The sequence below is a fragment of the Netta rufina genome (genome assembly GCF_964035555.1).
Source record: "Netta rufina genome assembly, chromosome: 4".
NCBI lineage: Eukaryota > Metazoa > Chordata > Aves > Anseriformes > Anatidae > Netta > Netta rufina.
In genome coordinates this window covers 76,664,739-76,680,639 of record NC_140127.1, presented here as the reverse complement: position 1 = coordinate 76,680,639, position 15,901 = coordinate 76,664,739, and the positions used below count along the sequence as shown (strand labels likewise).

Genomic DNA, 15,901 nt, shown 5'->3' with positions numbered 1-15,901 from the left:
AAGGACTCCAAAGCATTCCCATGAATGCCCCAGAATGACCCCACTGCATCCCCTGAGACACCCCAGAAGGACCCCAAACTGGTCCTGCAGATGCCCCAGAGTGACCCTGCTTCATCTCCCAAGACACCCCAAAAAGGACTCCAAAGCATTCCCATGAATGCCCCAGAGTGACCCCACTGCATCATCCCAAGACACCCAAACTTGGCCCCAAAATGCTCCCGGGGATGCCCCAGAGTGACCCCACTGCACCCCCCGAGACACCCAAAAAAGGACCCCAAACTGGTCCTGCAGATGGCCCCGAGTGACCTTACTGCATCCCCTGAGACACCCCAGGACCCCAAACTCTTCCCATGGATGCCCCAGAGTGACCTCACTGCATCCCCCAAGACATCCCCAAAGACACCCAAACTGGTCCTGCAGATGCCCCGGAGTGACCCCACTGCATCCCCCAGGATACCCCAAAGGACCCCGAACTGGTCCCACAAATGTTCCAGAGTGACCCCACTGCATCCCCCAAGATAACCCCAAAAGGACCCCAAAATGCTCCTGGGGATGCTGCAGAGCGACCCCACTGCATCCCCTGAGACACCCCAGAAGGACCCCAAACTGCTCCCAGGGATGCCCCAGACTGACCCCACTGCATCCCGCGATTCACCCCAAAAAGCCCCGAATGTGGCCTTCCAGATGTCCCGGGGTGACCCCAGAGGCACCGTGGGCTCCCCACCAGGAGACGTCCCCCAGGGACCCCCCCGCATCGCCTGGTGCCCCACAGAGACCCCGGGTGGACCCCAGGAGACCCCAATGACCCCCCCACGCCTCCTGAGAGCCCCCAGTGCCCCTCGTTGTGTCCCCTGCATCCCCTACACTGACCCCAAATGAGCCCCTTGGGTACCCCACAGTGACCCCAAATGAGCACCCACCACAAACTGGGAGGGGACAGCCCCGGGGGGGTCGGGGGGGGGGGTCATTGGTGTCCTGCAGCCCCCCACTCCCCTCACAGCCTCTGCACCAGGGCTCTGCAGGGACCCCCCCGGGGGGGAGCTGAGCCCACCGAGCACCCCCCCACCCCCGGGCACCCCCCCAGCCCCGGGGGGGGGCCGCCTGGGTGCTCCCCCCACCCCCATTATGCTGCCGGTGCTGGGATCCCAGGGGGGGCAGCACCCAGGGGTGGGCAGCACCCAAGGGACCCCAGCCCTGCGCCCCCCCCCCACCTCTCCCACTTCCAGGCAGCACCCTCGGAGCCATGCCCGGGGGGGGGGACACACCCGGTGGGGGGGACACACTGGGTTTCTCCACCAGTGAGCCCCATTCCTGGCACAGGGGGGGGGGGTCTGGGGGTCGAGATGGTGGTGCAGGGCTGGGGGGGGCTGCAGGGGGGGAGGGAGCCTCCCCCCGAGGGGTTTTATGGCCGCTTCTCCCTTCCCCCCCCCAGGTTAATGGGCTGCACAGGGCCCCCCCGGGACGCTGCGTCACCCTCCTTAGGGTAAGTGCGGGGTGGGGCTGAGCTGGAAGGGGGGGGGGGGGGGCCATTTACCACCTCCCCAGGGACCCCGGCCCTTTTGGGGCCCTCCCTGCCTCCCCCGCCGGGCTGCAGAGGGGCTGCGTGCCCCCCAGCAGGGACCCCCCCCCAGCCCCAGTGGGGCTGAGCACCCCAGGGACGGGGACCCCAGCCCCTTTTGGGAACAGAGGGGCCCCCACGTCCCCCCCCCCCCCAGCATGTGGATGGCACTGGGGAAATGGGGTTGGCAGCAGGGCTGGGAGGGGGCTGGGGGTGGCCAGACCCCCGCCAAGCCCCCCCAAATCCTGTGCCAGCCCCCCACCAAGCCCAGCACCCCCCCACACCCAGCCATGCCCCCCCCAGCCAGGCAGACCCCCACCCTGCGCCCCCCCAGCACGCAGGGCTGGATGCGGCCCCAGCCCAGCCCCCCCCCCATTGGGGTCCTGTGGGAGGGGGGGGGGTGCAGGGGGGGCACAGCAGCTTCAGCTCCAAATTTATTGCAAAAATCTGTCCTTGGGGCACAGCCCCTGCACCCCGCAGAGAGACCCCAACCCTGGGGGCCTGGAGCCCCCCCCCAGCACCGGGGGCTGCTGGTGGGTGGGGGGGGGGCCCAGGGGGCTGCAGGAGGGGATGGGATGGGGAGGGGGGGTGCTAGGAGGGCTGGTGCCCACTGTGCCTGTCCCCACTGTCCCCCGCAGCGGTGTCGGGGCTGGCAGGGGAGGGCAGCAGCTGCTGCGAGTCCGTGCTGGGGGGCACCCAAGGGTGCCCGGGGGGCTGTGGGGGGGCCCCTGCTGCTTCTTCACCCCGATCGGGGCTGCAGGCACCAGCCCCGCTGTCCCCTGGGCCTGCCAGCACGCCGTCCCCACGGGGGGGCTCGTCCTCCCGGGGCCGTGCCGGGGGTCCCGCGTCCTCCAGCCCCTCGTCCTCGGGGGGCGCCCCCTCCTGCGTCCCCGTCCCGCTGCCGGCGTCGTCCTGGGGGGCCACGGGGGCGACCCTCTGGTGGCACATGGGGCACGTGTCCTGCACGTACAGCCACTTGCGGAGGCAGGCGCCGTGGAAGAAGTGGCTGCAGGGGGTGACGACGGCCACCTGCATGTCCTGCGGGGGCACACGGGGGGACATCACCTGGTGCCACAGACCCCGGGGGGCTCCTCCGGGACCCCCCTCGGGTGCCGGGGGGGCTGTTGGGCTCACCTGGAAGCAGATGGCACAGACGTCGTCGTGGTCCCGCAGCTGCCCGCGCGTGGCCCGGGGCAGGGAGCTGATTTTTTGGGCGGCCTGGCGGCGCAGCAGGAAACTCCTCCAGCCCGACTGGGCGCGCAGCCAGACGTTGAAGTAGGAGTGGACGATGATGACGGAGGCGCCCACCCAGCTCCACTCGCCCACCAGGGACTCCCAGCTGCCGTAGGCCACCACGCAGAGGGCCACCAGGAACTCCAGCACGCGGCTGACGGCGGTGACGCCGTAGATGATCTCGTCCATGCGCTCCAGCGGCGCGTCCTGCAGCAGCTCCACCACGAACAGCCCGTAGATGAACAGGGTGCCCAGCACCTAGGGGTGGCGGGACGCGTTGGGTGCTGCTGGCCGGGCACAGCACGCCCCAACACCACCCCCACGGTTGATCTCCAGCACCCCAGGGAGGCCCTGCTCAGCCTGCTCAGGGCTGGGGAGCTCTCGGGGCCGTGAGAGGGGATGTGCCCCCCAAAAAGGAGCAGGGGGCCCCCCCGTACCTGCAGGGAGGTGAGCATGCAGCTGGAGACCAGGATGAGCAGCCAGAAATCCAGGTGGAAGAAGTGGGCGATCTTGTAGGCCATGAAGCAGGGGAAGACCAGCAGGAACAGGCACATGCTGACACCACGGAAATGCTTCCAGAGGCTCCTGGGGGGGGCACAGCTCAGCCAGAGGGGGCCTCCCCCCTCCAGGCACCCCCCAGCAGCACCCTCTGCCTCCGGGCTGCCTCCTGCTGCCCACCCCTGGGTGCCCAGTACCTGTTGCGGGAGGCCCCCAGCGCCAGCACGATGGGGTCAGCGATCTCGATCATGGACTGCAGCGTGGAGGTCACCACGATGAAGAGGATGATGCTGAGGAGGAAGGTCCGCTGCAGGACCTGCAGGTCGAGCAGCCCCGTCTGCAGCGCCAGCAGCAGCAGCGTCACGCCCTCCGTCACCCCCCTGCCACAAACAGGGGGTGAGGACGGGACCCCCACACCCCAGCCCCTCCTCATCCCATACTGGATGCTGCGGGATCGCTCCTGACCCCCAAGTCCCGTGCAGGGCTGGGACAGGGGACGCCCCCCACCCCACCCCAGCCCCCCCCCGGTGCTGACCGGTGCATGACGTTGCCGTTGTGGAAGGCGCCGAAGCCCAGCAGGTAAAACTTGCAGAGGTTGAGGACGCCCAGGGCCAGGTAGGAGACGGTGAAGGTGAGGCCCACGAGGGAGTAGGGCGTGCTGCAGCACTCGGCCACGCTGCGAGGGAGACGGGCTCAGCACAGCCCGGCCACCTCCCTCCTCCTCCTCCTCCTCCTCCTCGTTCTGAGGCCAGGAGGGAGGAAGGCTGAGCTCTACCAGCACCCACCTGCTGAGCAGGACGAAGAGCAGCCCCTGCTGGGCGACGGCGCTGCCGGAGGAGGCGAGGAAGGAGGAGAGGCGCAGGGAGAAGAGCACCAGCCAGAAGACGAGGAAGAGGAGGGGGACGGCCAGCTGGCTCCACAGGGACACCCCCAGCGCCAGCAGCCGGTACACCTCCATGGCCTGCAGGACAGCGCAGCTCAGCGGGGAGGGGGCTGCCTCGTCCTGCCCCGTGTGCAGGGGGCCGAGGGGTCGTGGTGGGCCACGTCAGGGGGTCCGCAGGGGGTCCGCAGCCCCCCCTTACCTGCATGACCTCGCGGCAGGCGGCGGCAGCCAGCTGGAAGGGGACGAGGAGGTGAGAGCTGAGCACGTAGAGCACCTCCGCGCTGCTGCAGGCGGCGGCCAAGGTGTTGGCCAGGGGCAGAGCCCGCAGGGGGACGCCGCACAGCCGGGCCAGCACGGGCAGCAGCGGGGCGGCGAACAGCCAGGCCTGCCGGGTCCTCATCAGCAGCGCGCACAGCGTGCAGACACACAGCTGGGCTGCGGGGGGGACGGGGAGGGTCAGCACCCTGACCCCACAGCACCCTGACCCCATAGCACCCTGACCCCGCAGCACCCTGACCCCATAGCACCCTGACCCCGCAGCACCCTGACCCCGCAGCACCCTGACCCCGCAGCCCCAAGACCCTGCAGCACCCATGACCCTGCAGCCCCCACGACCCCGCAGCACCCTGACCCCGCAGCCCCCATGACCCCCTAGCACCCTGACCCCATAGCCCCACGACCCTGCAGCACCCATGACCCTGCAGCACCTTGACCCCGCAGCACCCTGATCCCGCAGCCCCCATGACCCCGCAGCACCCCTGACCCCGCAGCACCCCTGACCCCGCAGCCCCCTGACCCCGCAGCCCCCACGACCCCGCAGCCCCCACGACCCCGCAGCCCCCACGACCCTGCAGCCCCCACGACCCCGCAGCACCCCTGACCCCACAGCACCCCTGACCCCACAGCACCCCTGACCCCACAGCACCCCTGACCCCACAGCCCCCACGACCCCGTAGCACCCTGACCCCGCAGCACCCTGACCCCGCAGCCTGCTGACCCCGCAGCCCCCACGACCCCGCAAACCCATGACCCCGCAGCCCCCTGACCCCGCAGCCCCCACGACCCTGCAGCCCCACCAACCCCGCAGAACATGCAGACACACACCTGGGCTGCAGGGGGGACGGGGAGGGTCAGCACCCTGACCCTGCAGCCCCCACGACCCTGCAGCCCCATGACCCCGCAGCCCCCACAACCCCGCAGCCCCACTGACCCTGCAGCCCCACGACCCCACAGCCCCCATGACCCCGCAGCACTCCGACCCCTCAGCCCCCACGACCCCGCAGCACCCTGACCCCGCAGCACCCTGACCCCGCAGCCCCACCGACCCTGCAGCACCCCGACCCTGCAGCCCCCCACGACCCCGCAGCCCCCACGACTCCCCAGCACCCTGACCCTGCAGCCCCCTGACCCCACAGCCCCCACGACCCTCCTCCCAGCCCCAAATGAGGGCAGGGGGCTCGGCGAGACCCCAAGCTGGGGCACACACAGCACGCCCAGCCACAACGGGACAGCACCACCCCAAAACTGCCAGAGCCGGGCACCAGGGGGGGCTCAGCCCTTCCCCGCAAACCCTGGGGCAGACCCAGGCTGTGCCCTGGGACGTGTCACCAAAATCCTCTGCCTCGTCCCCAATCCTGCAGCCGCTCCCCACCCTTTTGGTGCCACCGTCCCCGCGTTGGGGGGGTCCCGGGGGGTGGCTCACCTGCGAGGGCCGTGGCGAATCTCCTGAACGCGGCCGCGTCGCTGTACACAGCGCCCTGGAAGCCGTGCTCCAGCTCGCCGCGGACGTACTCACTGCACGGAGAGAGGCTCAGCACCCCCATATCCCCCCGCTACGACCCCCCAAAACCACCCCCGACCCCCTCCCCCGGTGCCGTGCCCCTCACCTGGCCGCCTGGTGCCCCGCGCAGAGCAGCAGCGCCGTGAGTAGGTGCAGGTAGAGCCGGACCAGGGCGCGCACCGGCAGCAGCAGCAGCACCAGGCACAGCACGTGGCCTGCGGGGAGCAGCGGGGACGGCGCTGACAAGGGGGGGGTCCCTGGGGGGGCCCCTCCGTGTCCCCAGCACCGCCACGGGACGGGCATGGCCGGGGCATTCTGTCCATCCCTTCCTAAAATTTTGGGGTGTTTGGGGCGTTCTGTCCATCCCCTCCTAAAATTTTGGGAAATTTGGGGCTTTCTGCCCATCCCCTCCTAAAATTTTGGGAAATCTGGGGCTTTCTGCCTGTCCCCTCCCAACATTTTGGGGCGTTTGGGGCTTTCTGCCCGTCCCCTCCCAACATTTTGGGGCGTTTGGGTCAACGTTTGGCTTCCCGTTGGCCCCCGGTGAGCGGCCGTGGCCTCCAGGCCCTCCCGCACCCCGCAGCCGCACGGGGCCGGTTGTGCAGCCCCCCTGTGTGATGTCCCCTCACGGGGACCCGGTGCTGCCACCGGTGCCACCGGAGCCACCCGGCACCGTCCCGGTTCACCCACCGGGGCCGTGACACCCACACCCCACACCCGTCACCCCGCTGGGTGCCGGGGCTCTCACCGGGCACCGGGGCGGCTGTGGGGGGCACGAGGCAGAGCTCCCACCCCCCCGGGCTCCCCGGTACCGGTCCCGGTGCCCCCCCCCTCGCCCCCCCTGCGGCCCTCACCGAGGCAGGAGGCGGCCCCGGGCAGCACCGGCAGCGGGCCGGGCCCCGCCGTGTCCCAGCGGTACAGCGCGTCCAGCAGCGCCAGCGCCGGCACCCGCAGCGCCACGTTGGCCGCCGCCTCCAGCCGCGACATGGCCGGGACCGGGGAACCGGGGGGGGCACCGGGGGAGCTCCCCCGGCCCGGCCCGGCCCGGCCCGGCCTGGCCCGGCGGGGGGCGCCCGGCCTGGCCCTGTGCGGGGGCTCCCGGCGGGCCCAGGCCCCGCCCCCGCCGCCCCTCCCGCTCCCGGTGCCTGCCCCGCGCCCGCCGCCACTTTCGCTTTCTCCCGCTCCGCCCCCGCGCCGCGTTCCCGGTGCGTGGCGGGGAGGCCCGGAGCGAGGGCCCGCCCGCGGCTGAAGCTGCGGCCGCCATCTTGGAAGCGGGCACCGGGTGCCTTTGGCTCACGCCGTTCCGCCATCTTGGGTGAGGGCGATGCGCCTGGGGGCGGCCATTTTGGAGAGGGGCGCGGCCCGGCCCGGTGACGCCCGCCCGGCCGGGTGGCGGCCATGTTGGGTGCGGGCAGGCTGCGAGGGGGACCCCGCGGCCGCCATTTTGAGAGGGGCGCGGGGAGGGGGGGGGCGTCTGCAGCGCCTCCGTGCTGCTAAGAAACAGAGCCCAAAGCGGCGTAAAACCCCAAAATCACAAAGTCCCAAAATCCCAGAGTCACAGAATCCCAAAATCATGGAACCCCAGAGTCACAGATTCACAAAATCATGGAATCCCACAGTCACAGAGTCACAAAATCACAAAATCGCAGAATCCCAAATCCCAAAATTCCAGAATCCCAGAATCCCAAAGTTCCAGAATCCCCAAATTCCAGAACCCCAGAGCCATCCCGGTTGGAGGAGCTCCCCAAATCCCCCAGCCCAGCCTCTGACCCAACCCAACCCAGCCCTCCACTGACCCACATCACCGAGCTCTGCATCTAAATGTCTCTTAAATACCTCACCCGCTTCCCCGGGCAGCCCATCCCAGTGCCTCACAACCCTTTCGGTAATGAAATTCTTCCTAATTATCCAACCCAAACCTCCCCTGGTGCAACTTTAACCCATTCAGTGAGAAATGAAGTTGTGTTTTTGCAGTAGAGAACCAATTTTCTGTATTCTGAGGTGGTTGTGTAGTCATAACAAGGAGAAACGCTACGTGAGTAAGTGGACAGAAGGCCTCGCTGTTCCAGAATAAGGCAGAAACTTGAGAAAAACTGGATGAGCAATGTGGGAACTGTAAAACAAGGATCACAGGTTCTCAAAACATAAGAAAGGGTAAATTAAAGGGTTGAAAAAAAATAAAAATTGTACATAGATGGTGTAGAGGAGCATTGAGTAGCTTGTGAACCTGCAGTACTCGGCCATGAGGAAACAGGAGGTGATCGGGTGTCGGGGAATAGGGAATAAAAGGTTAGGTTTAACTATAATGCACCCCTCATTGGCAGGATGCCCGCCACTGCAATCGCGAATAAAGCAGCTTCACAGAAGGTCCCGTCCGAATAAAATTATTTGAGATTTTTCTCAGCCTGTCCCGGCTGTACGCCCCCACCAGTGCACATGGGCACAGGGACAGACGGATGGACACACAGACAGACAGGCACACGGACGGACCGACGGGCGCTCCCGATGCCGCACCCTTGGGTGTCTCCATCCCTCGGGCTCAGCTCGGCGCGCCCCCCGGCCCGCTCCCGGTCCCCCCCGTTCCTCCCCCGTCCCCCTGCTGCCCCCCACCCGCTCCGGGCCCGCAGCACCGCGGACAGCGGCCGGGGCTCCCCGGTTCAGGCAGTCCCGGTCTCCATCCCCGGTCGCTGCCCCTGTGTGCCCGGTATCTCCGTCCCGGCTCCCGGTCTCCCCGGTGTTCCCAGAGGGGCCGCGGCTCCGGGAGCCCCCGTGCCCGGTGCCCGAGCGCTGCCGGCCCCGGGAGACCCCCGCCCGGGGACCCCGCATCCTGGGATCTCCTGGAAAACCCGCACCTGGACCCCCAACCCGAGACCCCCCCGGTCTCAACCGCATCCCCCGAGCATCTCCGGTGCCTCCGGTGCCCCTGCCCGCGGCTGCCTTCGCTCTCCCGGCCCCGAGCGTGGCCGCTGCCCCTCGCAGGGTGCCCCGGGGACACCCCAGGGTGCTGGCAGCGCGCCCTGGTGCTGAGGTGGATGGATGGACGGACAGATGGACGGATGGACGGACAGGAACATACTCCTGGAAAAGAGGGAGCTCCTCATGCACAGGGAGCCCCGGGGGTGCGGGCTGTAGCAGCTCTGCCATCAGGCCGTGGGCACGCTCGGGGTGTGGGTGCCACAAGGAGGGCTCCCAACAGCGCCGGGGGGCTGCGGGGTGCGGGTGAGCTCCCCCAGAGCCCCAGCACAAAACATCTTCCTGAGGTGCCTCGTCAGGAAGATTCAGCCTGGAATGGCCGGGCAAGAATTTGGGTGCAGGCAGCGGGGGTGCAGGGAGCCTGGGGCACCCCCCACCCACAGCGAGGACTGGGGGGGCAGTGACAGGCACCCCTGGTTGTGGTGACTGCCAAACGCCGGGGCTGTGCCAGGGAGCTTGGAGGGAGAGGCTGCCCCTTCCCCAGCTGGGGCTGCCCCCCGCATTTGGGGGAGCTGCTGGCACCGACAGGGGATGGGGACGCGGCCAGTCTGCATGGCAAAGCCCCCCCAGCAGGGACCAGCACCCTGCCCAGTGCCTGGCAAGGAGGGGGGGAGCCTGGGGCAGCCGCTGCTCACAGCTGAAGCAGAGGAATCCCCACCAAGAGCCATCTGGTGGTGCTGGTACTGGTGGTACTGGTGGTGCTGGTGGCGGGATGGTGTCTGACCCCATAACCCAGGGGCTGCAGCCGGTGACCCCATCCCTCCTTTCAGGCCGTGCCACATCGTGCTGAGCTGCTCTGGATGCACCCAGCGGGCTCTGTGCTGCTGTTTTGGGTAGCCAGCTTCGGTTTTGGGGCTGCTTCTTTCGGTGTTTTTTTTCAGTCTGCCTCCCTTGTGAAGCTCCCCGTGCTGGGGCTTTCAGCCACCCCACCCCGACCTCCCCCTGCTCCCCACGGGACCCCCACCAGCACCAAACACCAAGGCCATAAAACCCCCCGAGCTGGAAGGGACCCCCAGGGATCATCGAGTCCAGGACACCCGCAGCAGCAGGGACCAAACCCTCCTGGCCCCAGGAGCTCTTTGGGGGTGCTGAGAACGGGACCCCTCATCCCGGGGGGCCTCAGCCCTGTGCAGGAGCGGCCTGGGGGGGGACGAGGGCTCCCAGTTCATCCCAGTAGGGCCACTGGGGCTGAGCCTGGTGAGGGGCTGCAGGCGGGTGGGGGAATCACATCCCCGGCTCATCCCTGGAGCTGTTGCCAGAGCCTGCGCCAAGCACCACGATGGATGGGGCAAAAAAAAAAAAAAAAACAAAAAAAACCACACACAGAAACCAAAATAATAATAATAATAATTAAAAAAAAAAAAAAACACCCAGAAAGCTGTGAAATAACTCAGCCGGGGCACCCGCAGCGAGGTGTGGGGCACACGGGGAAGGGCGCATGGGTGAGGGCTGTGCTGGGGGGGGGACACCGGGGGTGCTGAGCCCAGGAAACGGCCCCAATGCCCTCCCCCACCCCCCCCCAGCCTTCCCCCGCTGTTTCCCGGACCCGGTTCTGCATCTGAGGGCAAAAAAGCGGAACAGGGCTGCGCCGGGGGGGTGCTCGGGAGCAGGGGCACGGCTGGGGCTGCCCCCCCCGTGCCGTCCCCACGAGCCAGATGTGCCCCCAGGGGAGCCACCCGTGGGGCACCGCAGCCCAGGGCTGGCTGTGGGGTGCGGGACAGGGATCCCCCGTGCTGTGGGGTGTCCCAATGGGGTGGCCACAAGCCCTGCGCGGAGGCCTGACCCCATTGGGATAGGGGAATCCCTGTCCAGCCTGGGTGGTGGCACCCCCCCCCCGGCTGCCTCCTTCCCTTTCCTGGCACTTTCGGTTGCTTCGGCGGCCGCGTGCGGGGCTCGGGGAGGAAGCGGCGGCGGGCACGGGGGGCAGCAGGATGGGCAGCGAGGGGCCCAACCTGTACGAAAACCTCCGTATCCGCTACCCCCGCGGTGAGCACCCTGACCCCGGGGCTCCTCCGTGGGGCTGGGACCCCCCCGGGTGCAGGTCCTGGGGGTCCGGCTGAGCCCCCGCTGAGGGTCCCTTTGCCGTCTCTCCGCAGCTCTGGATTTGGGGGCCCGGCCGCCCCCGTCCCGCCGGGTTTTGGGCACTCTGCTGGCCGTGGGCTTGGCGACCCTCCTGGCCCTGGGGGCCGCCCTGACGGCCGTGGCCACCCTGCGTAAGCACAACCAGGCTGGAGACCCTCGCCCCTTGTGTGAGGGGGGGGGGGGCAGGAGGGAGGCTGGGGCTGCCCTGACCCCCTCCCCGCCCTCCCCAGGCGCACGGGACCGCGCGGAGCTGCGGGTGGCACGGGCAGAGCTGGAGGTGCTGGGACCCCTGCCCGGCCCCGAGGGTGAGTGTGCCTGGTGGGAGGGGGGCGCGGGCAGGGCTGTGCCAGGCTCCTGTCCCTGCTGTCCCCCCCCCAGGCCCCAGTGACAGCCCCGACGTGGCACGGAGGCGCAGGGACGCTTTGGGTAACGTGGGGACGTGGGGACGGGGCAGGGCTGTGCCCCCCGTGCGCCCCCCGTGAGCCCCCCGGCACGGCTGCAGCGAGCCCCCCCGCTGTCCCCAGGACGCTGGCTGCAGGGGCTGGGGCTGGGCTGGCGGTACCACGGGGGGAGGATTTATTATTTCTCCTGGGACAAGAAGCCCTGGCGCCAGGCGAGGGAGTTCTGCCTCTCCCGGCAGGCGCAGCTCACCTCCATCACCAGCTGGGACGAGCAGGTGGGAGCTGGGGGGGGGCTGCGCCCTGCGGACACCCCTGGGTACCCCCTGCCCCTGCCCCTGCCCCCCGTGCCCCATGTAGCCCCCTGCCCCATGCACCCCCTGTGCCATTTGACCTCCCTGCCCCATGCACCCCCCTGCCCCCTGTGCCCCCTCACCCCATACACCCCCCTGCCCCATGCACCCCTCTGCCCCCTGCACCCCCTACCCCATGCGTCCCCCTGCCCCTTGTGCCCCCCATGCCATTCGCCCCCCTGCCCCATGTGCCCCCCTGCCCCATGTACCCCTTTTCCCCCTGTACCCCCTGCCCCATGCACCCCCTGTGCCATTTGCCCCCCCTGCCCCATGCACCCCGTGCCCCCTGACCCCATGCCCCCCCACCCCATACACCCCTGTGACCCATTCGCCCCCCCTGCCCCATGCACCCCTGTGCCCCCTGACCCCATACACCCCCCTGCCCCATGCACCCCCTGTGCCATTTGCCCCCCTTGCCCCATGTACCCCCCATCCCCTGCACCCCCTGCCCCCTGTGCCCCCCACCCCATACACCCCATACCCCGTGCACCCCCCTACCCGTGCCTTCCTGCCCCCTACACCCCCCTGCCCCTTGTGCCCCCCTGTGCCATTTGCCCCCCCTTGCCCCATGAGCCCCCTGCCCTCCCACCCCATGCGCTCTCCTGCCCCATGCACCCCCTGCGCCCCCATTCACGCCCCCCCATGCCCCATTCACCCCCCCGACCCCCCCACTCGCCCCCTGCCCCCCCTGAGCCCCCCTTGCAGGAGTTCCTGGCGCGGGAGGCGCGGGGGGGCTCCTACTGGATCGGGCTGGAGGACGGCGGCCCCAACGACACCTGGCGCTGGGTGGACGGCACCGAGTACAGCCCGGCCAACAGGTCGGGGGGCGACGGGGATTTGGGGCGAGGGGGGGGGGGCTACAGGACCCTGCTGGGCCCCCCCCCGACATGCTGTGCCCCCCCCAGTTTCTGGGCGCCGGGGCAGCCGGACCGGCAGCAGCACGGGCAGCAGGGCCGCGAGGGGTGCGCCCAGATCCACCCGGTGGGCACCGGGCTCTGGAACGACCACCACTGCAACGTCCCCTTCCTCTGGATCTGCAAGAGGGGCCTGGGGGGGCCCTGAGACCCCCCCCCCCAACCCCCCCAATCCCGGGGTGAGGCGGGTGGTGCCCATCTGCCCCCAATTAAATCGGATTAAACATCCGCCGGGCCCCCCCGGTGTCCCCATCTCCGTGCGCCCCCGTGCCCCCTCTGCCACCCCCCCGGTGTCCCCATGGCCACCCCATTCCTGCCCCGGGACCCCCCCGTGCGCAGCCCCCAGCCCCCCCCAGTGAGGGCCAGGAAGGTCCCGGTGCTGGGGGCACCCACGGTGCTGCCCCCCCCCCCCCCAGGGTGGGCAGAGCCCCGCAGCCCCCCCCCGGTGCCCCCTGCCCGCAGCACCCGGCCCCTGGGGAGCCCCGAGGTGCTCGGGGGGGGGTATGGGATCCATAGGGTCTGTGCAACCCCACCCCACCCAAACCAACCAAGTGTTCTGTCCTATGCTATCCCGTCCTGTTGTATCCCACCCCATCGAATCCCTATCCCATTCCAATAGCCTGTCCCCATCCCATCCCATTCCTATCCCACCCCATCCCTAATCCCATCCCATTCAAAATCCCATCCCCATCCCATCCCTAATCTCATCCCCATCCCTAATCCCATCCCCAATCCCATCCCCCTTCCATCCCATCCTCAATCCCATTTCCCTTCCATCCCCATCCCATCTCCATCCCACCCCTAATCCCATCCCCATCCCAATCTCACCCCCATCCCATCTCCATCCCAATACCAATCCCATCTCCATCCTAATCCCATCCCCCTTCCATCCCATCCCTCTTCCATCCCCGTCTCAATCCCATCCCTAATCCCATCCCCATCCCATCTCCATCTCAATCCTATCCCCCTTCCATCCCCATCCCATCCCCAATCCCATTCCCCTTCCATCCCAATCCCATCCCCATCCCAACCCCAACCCTAATCCCATCCCATCCCCATGACCCCCCCCACAGCCCTCCCCATATTAATCCCCCAACAGCCATTCCCCATCACACACCTTTATTCCCCCCAGTGCCCCGCCGTGACCCCATCCCCATCCCCCTTCCATCCCCAATCCCATCCCCATCCTATCTCCAGCCCTAATCCCATCCCCATCCCATCCCCAATCCCATCCCCATCCTATCTCCAGCCCTAATCCCATCCCCATCCCATCCCATTCCCATCCCCATCCTATCTCCATTTCAGTACCATCCCCCTTCCACCCCCATCCCATCCCAATCCCATCCCTAATCCCATCCCCATCCCATCCCAATCCCATCCCCATCCCAACCCCAACCCCATCCCCATCCCCATCCCATCCATCCCACCCTGACCCCCCCACCCCACCCCGACCCCCCCCATTAATCCCCCACCAACCATTCCCCATCACACACCTTTATTCCCCCAGCACCCCGCCGCACCCCCATTCCCCCTTTTTTCCCCCAAAACCAAAACCCCACACCCCATAGCAGGGGGGGGGGGGGTATCCCCATCTCAACGCGCGCCCCCCCTGTCCCCGGCCTGGAGGAAGGCCTGCGTGAGGAAGAGGAGCTGCCCGCGGGGCAGGAGCCGCTCCAGCAGCAGGTCGGCGGCGTCGGGGCGCAGCAGGACCCCGGGGCCGGGGGGGCCGGGGGGGCGCAGGGCGGGCAGCAGGCGGGGGGCCAGGAGCCGCAGGGTGGTCTCGGCCAGCGCCAGGTTGTCCCGGGGGTGGCACAGGAGGGCCAGGGCCAGCCCGGAGCCCCCCAGCCAAGCCACCGGGGTGGGCTCGGGGAAGGGGTCGCCGGGGGGCAGCTGGAAAAGCCCCCCCGGGGCGTGCTGGAGGGTCGGGGGGTCCTCGGGGAGTTGGGGGGTGGGCGGGGGGCGGCCGCAGGAGGAGTGCTGGAGGTGGCAGTGCGAGGCGATCTGTCTGGGGGGGGGGGGATTTGGGGTTTGGGGGGGTCCCACCGAGCTCAGGACCCCCCCAAAATGGGGGTTCCCTGTCCCTGGGGGTATTGGGGGGGGTCCACAGCCCTCCCACCGAGCCCAAACTCCCCCCTCCCCAATGGGATTCCTACTGGGGGGGTCCCACAGCCCAGGGGTCCCAATAGGGGGTGTGCAGGGGGGTCCCACCGAGCTCAGAACCCCCCCAAAATGGGGGTCCTCCATTCCTGGGGGTACTGGGGGGGGTCCACAGCCCTCCCACTGATCCCAAACTCCCCCCTCCCCAATGGGATTCCTACTGGGGGGGGTCCCACTGAGCCCAGACCCCCCCCAAAATGGGGATCCCCCCATCCCTGGGGGTATTGGGGGGGCATCCACAGTCCTCCCACTGAGCCCAGCCTCCCCTCCCACCCTAATGGGATTCCTACTGGGGGGGTCCCACAGCCCGGGGGTTCCAGTAGGGGTGCTGGGGGGGTCCCACTGAGCCCAGACCCCCCTCAAAATGGGGGTCCCCTGTCCCTGGGGGTATTGGGGGGGGTCCGCAGCCCTCCCACCGAGCCCAGCGCCCCCCCCCCAAACAGGACGCCCCCGGGGGGGGGTCCCACAGCCCCTGGGGGGGGTCCCACAGCCCCGGGGGGGTCCCTCCGAGCCCCCCCCCATACCTGGCCGCTGCCAGCAGCTGCTCCTTGTGGCGGAGGCGCTGCCGGGGGGGGGACTCTGGGGGGGTCCCTGGGGGGGTCCCGGGGGGCTCGAAGGAGCGCGCCAGCAGCACGCGGCAGGGGGCGTGGCCCGGGGCGTGGCCCGGCGCGGGGGCGTGGCCGGGGTCGCCCAGCGCCAGCAGCAGCAGCGCCCGCACCATGGCAACGCCGCGCCGCGACCCCCCGGCCCGCCGCGAGTCACGTGGGAGCGGGGCGGGGCCGGGCTAACGCTCCTCCCTCCCACCCATCTCAACGCGTTGCGATTGGCTGGCGCGGAGACGCTCGGATCCGATTGGAGAAGCGGGTGCAGGGCGGGCGGCGAGGCTCGCGGCCCGCCCCCTGCGCGTGACGGCGGCGCCACGCGATTGGCCGAACCGACGCGGAAGGCGCGCTGTGATTGGCGGAGTTCAAGCAGGGAGGGCGAGGCGGTGAAGCCGCTGCCTGTACCCGGAAGTACGGGCAGCCTGCCAGGCCCCAGCCCCGTTTATTGCCCGGTCCCACTGCACCGCCCC

At 69.2% G+C, this 15,901-nt stretch overlaps 3 protein-coding genes across 6 annotated transcripts; 1 reads left to right on the top strand and 2 right to left on the bottom strand.

Moving 5' to 3' along the window:
* Positions 1-1,979: 1,979 nt before the first annotated feature.
* LOC311208622 (RING finger protein 145-like) lies at positions 1,980-7,126 on the bottom strand. 3 transcript variants are annotated; one of them, XM_084285460.1, is made up of 10 exons: positions 6,807-7,126; positions 6,059-6,167; positions 5,875-5,966; positions 4,372-4,607; positions 4,075-4,250; positions 3,825-3,965; positions 3,487-3,669; positions 3,229-3,376; positions 2,693-3,049; positions 1,980-2,596 (listed from the first exon to the last, which is right to left on the bottom strand). In XM_084285460.1, exons 1-10 carry the CDS (start codon positions 6,937-6,939, stop codon positions 2,150-2,152), a joined length of 2,022 nt encoding a protein of 673 aa, XP_084141586.1. In that variant the 5' UTR covers positions 6,940-7,126; the 3' UTR covers positions 1,980-2,149. The 3 variants fall into 3 exon arrangements, with proteins under 3 accessions (XP_084141586.1, XP_084141588.1, XP_084141587.1); XM_084285462.1 differs by having other exon boundaries at positions 3,487-3,605; positions 4,372-4,404; XM_084285461.1 differs by having other exon boundaries at positions 2,171-2,564.
* A 3,682-nt stretch (positions 7,127-10,808) lies between these two features.
* LOC311209428 (C-type lectin domain family 4 member F-like) lies at positions 10,809-12,873 on the top strand. 2 transcript variants are annotated; one of them, XM_084286761.1, is made up of 7 exons: positions 10,809-10,911; positions 11,022-11,138; positions 11,238-11,312; positions 11,386-11,433; positions 11,532-11,683; positions 12,464-12,576; positions 12,664-12,873. In XM_084286761.1, exons 1-7 carry the CDS (start codon positions 10,857-10,859, stop codon positions 12,818-12,820), a joined length of 717 nt encoding a protein of 238 aa, XP_084142887.1. In that variant the 5' UTR covers positions 10,809-10,856; the 3' UTR covers positions 12,821-12,873. The 2 variants fall into 2 exon arrangements, with proteins under 2 accessions (XP_084142887.1, XP_084142888.1); XM_084286762.1 differs by lacking the exon at positions 11,386-11,433.
* A 1,344-nt stretch (positions 12,874-14,217) lies between these two features.
* On the bottom strand, positions 14,218-15,581 carry AP5S1 (adaptor related protein complex 5 subunit sigma 1). Its single transcript, XM_084286670.1, has 2 exons — positions 15,354-15,581; positions 14,218-14,677 (listed from the first exon to the last, which is right to left on the bottom strand). Exons 1-2 carry the CDS (start codon positions 15,548-15,550, stop codon positions 14,266-14,268), a joined length of 609 nt encoding a protein of 202 aa, XP_084142796.1. The 5' UTR covers positions 15,551-15,581; the 3' UTR covers positions 14,218-14,265.
* Between the last annotated feature and the right edge of the window lie 320 nt (positions 15,582-15,901).

Coding starts and splice junctions, on each gene's coding strand:
- LOC311208622 (XM_084285460.1), bottom strand. CDS start 6,939: ATGTCGCGGCTGGAGGCGGCGGCCAACGTGGCGCTGCGGGTGCCGGCG. Junction 6,168..6,806: donor CGGGGCCGCCTCCTGCCTCG/GTGAGGGCCGCA, acceptor TGCTCCCCGCAG/GCCACGTGCTGTGCCTGGTG. Junction 3,050..3,228: donor GCATGCTCACCTCCCTGCAG/GTACGGGGGGGC, acceptor CGCCACCCCTAG/GTGCTGGGCACCCTGTTCAT.
- LOC311209428 (XM_084286761.1), top strand. CDS start 10,857: ATGGGCAGCGAGGGGCCCAACCTGTACGAAAACCTCCGTATCCGCTAC. Junction 11,434..11,531: donor GAGGCGCAGGGACGCTTTGG/GTAACGTGGGGA, acceptor CGCTGTCCCCAG/GACGCTGGCTGCAGGGGCTG. Junction 12,577..12,663: donor GAGTACAGCCCGGCCAACAG/GTCGGGGGGCGA, acceptor TGCCCCCCCCAG/TTTCTGGGCGCCGGGGCAGC.
- AP5S1 (XM_084286670.1), bottom strand. CDS start 15,550: ATGGTGCGGGCGCTGCTGCTGCTGGCGCTGGGCGACCCCGGCCACGCC. Junction 14,678..15,353: donor CAGCTGCTGGCAGCGGCCAG/GTATGGGGGGGG, acceptor CCCCCCCCCCAG/ACAGATCGCCTCGCACTGCC.